Below are 4,005 nucleotides of genomic sequence, written 5' to 3'. Positions count from 1 at the left end.
CTGACATGGGGGGTCTGCCTCTCCCTAAGTCTGTGCAGGTGACTCCCACCCACTCTGCTGATGCCTCGGGGATCGTGGCCTGAGCCTGTTGTTATGCACCCATTAGCTGTAACAACAGGGAGGATAAACCTGGCACTCAGCTGCAGACTGAATTTAAACACATTCACACCAATTACAGTGGATTGTTCTGCACGGCCTGAAGGGAAATGCGTCAGGTTTGGGTACGAGGGAAGTAAAAAAGACGTGACAACACTTTATACATATCACACATACTTGTTTGGACTCAAAAATGTTTAATTTCTTTTAGATTTTCTTGACTTCATCAAGAGCTGACATCATTATTGCGACCGTGGGAAGAACAAGTAATATTTACCTTGAGGTTCAACCACTACTTCTCCTACATAAGAGAATATTTAAAAAACATTCAGCATGAACAAAGCACATGAACATATACACCTCTGGAACATGTTTCCTCTGAAGAGCTAAAAATGGATCGTGGGGTCAGGGTGATTGACCCCTCAGAGAAGAACCTCTTCCTTTTAAAATAGGGGAAATCTCTATTTATAAAATGGGACTCTTTCTCAGCTATAAATACCATGAATTATCCTCAAGGTTCTGTCTGATCTCTTAAGGATTTTTACCTGATAAATTTGATATATGAGGAAGCATCAGACTGGCGTTATAAATATAAATATACCACAGGGTATATCAGTGTACCCACAGAAATAAAACCTGATGTCATTGCTGTGTTATTATACATAGCGGGTGGATGGATGTTGAAACATACCTCCTGTTCAACTGTGAAAATACACAAAATAAAGTGTCACCATTGTTTAACAGAGGTGTAGTAGACCACAGTGAATTCTAATGACCCCTAGCATTAATCAGAAGGGACTAAATCATTTAGAGGCAGGATGTCCGGAGCATAAACTGTGCTCCCATGCTGCGAAAACAAGGCGCCATGTGTAACGCAGACAGAGATTACCTCCACTCTGTCCTGGCCAGGAAGCCGGGTCGCTGCCCTGCTTCCAGGTGAGCAACTGGTGCTTCTGGGAGCCCATTCAGCTCCATGTGGAAGTGGGAAAAACTAACAGAGATAGTGCCATGTAATACAGAACACTGAATGAACGGTAATGCTGCGCCACGTGGAAAAACATCTGAAAAAGTGAATTTGTTCTGTAAAGAGTGTCATTATAAAACTCTTTTGACCAATCAATAGTGTTTGCTTTAAGGTGACCTTTTGATTTAGAAAGTAAAACATACCCTTAAAATAACATTACGGGTCCTAAAATGTGCCTGCTTTATAAAGAAAGAAAGCTTCATTCAATATTTTTATGGAATTCAAAAGAATGTGGAATAATAAATACAAGAGAGGATGAGTCTATTTGCAAAAATTTATTTCTCAAAAGTGCAAAAAGTATTAAAAAAAAAACACCGTCAGTATGTACATAAACTTTAGAATAGTGACTGTACAATATTTATTATCACAAAATGAATTCATATCCCTGCAAGGGTGGAAGGAAAAAGTTAAAACCAGTGTAAAATATTCTTTTCTTAGACAGATACAGTACAACAGTCTTCTCCTAAGCTTCCTTTTAAAATCTCATGGACCTTCTGTGCTAGTAGTGAAAAACAAATTTAAAAAAAAACAAAACAAAAACATTTTTGTTTCAAATTTAGCTACAGAGATTTGAGGTCAGATCAAGTGTCCTTGCAGCGGGGTAACAGGCCGGGCAGGAGGTTAGGAGTTGTTGTAGCTACAGTAATACACAGCTGTGCTGGCGTCTGACAGCACCGATGATATGAGGCTTTCAGGTCCTTGCATGCCAGCCTCATGTGGCCCGTACGGCAAGCCTGTCATATCCGCACGCGCCGAAGAGGAACTCAAATACTGCTCGAACTCGCTGCGGTCCACCTCGGCTAGCAGCTCAGAGTGGTGCATCTGCTCCACGCTGTCTGCTGAGTGAGGGTGGGAGTCAGGAGGGGGGGAGAGCTGTCCTGCCCCACCGGGATGCCGCTTGGGGTGGCTGGGACTGCAGTGCTGGGTGTAATACATGGCCAGAGGGTTGGGGCATCCCATGTAGGAAGGGGGAAGGGTGGCAGGCTGTGGGGGCTGCTCTGGAGCCGAGGCGGGGTGTCGGTGCAGGATGGGGTTGCTGTGGTGGTTGGAGAGGGGGTCCTGGGGCTGGTACTCTGCCACCTGGGAGTGGTAAGCGTACGCAGGCATCATGTGGCAGTCCTCTTGTGAATGTGGAGGGAAAAACATGGAGTCTGACTCTACAGCGTCCAGAGGAGAGGTGTCAGGGGTTGGGAGGTTGTAGGTTTCATAAGAGGGGCCTCCGAGAGCCTGAGCATCTCGGTAGTGGCTGAGCGGCTGTGGAGGAAGCTGGAAGCCGTGCTCGTGGTAGCCCAGGCCCAGGCTCTCCACACACACTCTCCCGTCCCCGGACATCGACTGGGCCTGGTGATCGGACACACCGTGCACTAGAAAACCAGAGTCCAGCCTCTTAATCCTCTTCACCTGCTTCCGGCGCCGGGGCCGGTACTTGTAGTTGGGGTGATCCTGCATGTGCTGAACCCGCAGCCGCTCGGCCTCCTCCACAAAGGGCTGCTTTTCTGTGACAGGAAGGGCTTTCCACGATTTCCCTGCAGGTCAAGAGGACAGTGCACATCAATGATATGTCAGCAGATACTGTACGCAGTCTGGTGATGCACACAAAAATAGCTTGTTGCCATTTTAGGGGGCATGGACAGGTTTTTCAGGTTACATGTGCAGCTTAACTCAGACACAGTAACTTTGAATGACATAGTAACACCACCTGCTGCCTAAACAATGAATGCACTGACTGATAAATAACTATTCATGTGTTTTTTAGCAGAATAAAAACATGGAATTAAAATTACAGGCTCCTAAAATTCAGCAACAATGATGTTACAGCAGTCCATATTAACATGTACAGACCTGGCAAATAGGCGAGCAACATAGGATTGATTAAATAAAATTACTTACCCAACATTTTGCTCAGCTCGGCGTTGTGCAGGTCCGGGTTTTGCTGCGCCAGTCTCTTGCGCTCATCCTTCGCCCAGACCATAAACGCGTTCATGGGCCGTCGGATCCGCGGCTCGCTCTTCCCGCGATTCTGGCTGCCGGAGCTGGAGGCGCACGGCTCGTTTTTCACTTTGGTGTCCCCAAGAGGACTGATAGGGTCGGCCCACTGGCAGTGTCCCATTCCAGGCATCATGACTGACATCGTACACCTTGCCTGGGTCTGATCGTCGCTGGCGTAACCCGCATCGGGACTACTCATCTCTGTCCAGCAGGGAGGTTTTTGGAGAGCCACCGGACAGCTCGCAGAGGCGACAACACACTACCACTGAGACCAGATAGATTTAAAAAAAATAATAACTTAACAAGATTTCTGGCTTTCAAGCTGGAATGGAAAATAATTAGTCACATCCATTTGCCACTTCCAGGAGTCTTGTGCACTGAACGATACCGAGTACTCAGCGCTGGATGTGAAGGTTGGTGCGCTATAAACTCACAGGCAGCCAATCACCATGTGGTGGGAGTGCCCACTACTACAAAGGTGTAAAAAAGTTTCGAGCACCCCGCCTCCGACCCTTGTGTGAAGAGCTGAGACCCTCTGAGGAGACAGCTGTGAGATTTCAAATAGATGCATAAGAATATATGAATATATGCTCATGTGCACAAAACATTGATTGGAATTCATTTTTATAGCGACATTAAACACTTAAGATGTAAATCCAGACTTTAGTGCAAGAATGTGTGTATATTTCTTTATTTTGAAGCGAAAAGAGATGAAACTGGTGGAATATTTAATCCACAATAACGTTTATTTGGACAGCCACACGGTGCAGTTTTAATTCTCACCCTTGCATTAGACTGACACTAATGCTCAGACATCAATACACTTGATCTTCAGTCTGTGTATTGGAAGAGTTTAACTGTTAAATCTTGAATATCAGGTTTACGCGTAGAGTTAA

The 4,005-nt window shown here is 45.7% G+C and overlaps 1 protein-coding gene across 1 annotated transcript; it reads right to left on the bottom strand.

Annotated features, from left to right (window-relative positions):
• Positions 1–1,382: 1,382 nt before the first annotated feature.
• Positions 1,383–3,495, bottom strand: sox17 (SRY-box transcription factor 17). Its single transcript, XM_035656004.1, has 2 exons — positions 3,011–3,495; positions 1,383–2,646 (listed from the first exon to the last, which is right to left on the bottom strand). The coding sequence occupies exons 1-2, from the start codon at positions 3,306–3,308 to the stop codon at positions 1,742–1,744; spliced, it is 1,203 nt and encodes a 400-aa protein (XP_035511897.1). The 5' UTR covers positions 3,309–3,495; the 3' UTR covers positions 1,383–1,741.
• Between the last annotated feature and the right edge of the window lie 510 nt (positions 3,496–4,005).

This window comes from Morone saxatilis, unplaced genomic scaffold, assembly GCF_004916995.1.
Source record: "Morone saxatilis isolate NCDOM2014 unplaced genomic scaffold, NCSU_SB_2.0 Contig0, whole genome shotgun sequence".
Classification (NCBI taxonomy): Eukaryota; Metazoa; Chordata; class Actinopteri; family Moronidae; genus Morone; species Morone saxatilis.
Note: the sequence above shows the minus strand (reverse complement) of the source record. Positions and strands in the feature narration are given on the sequence as shown.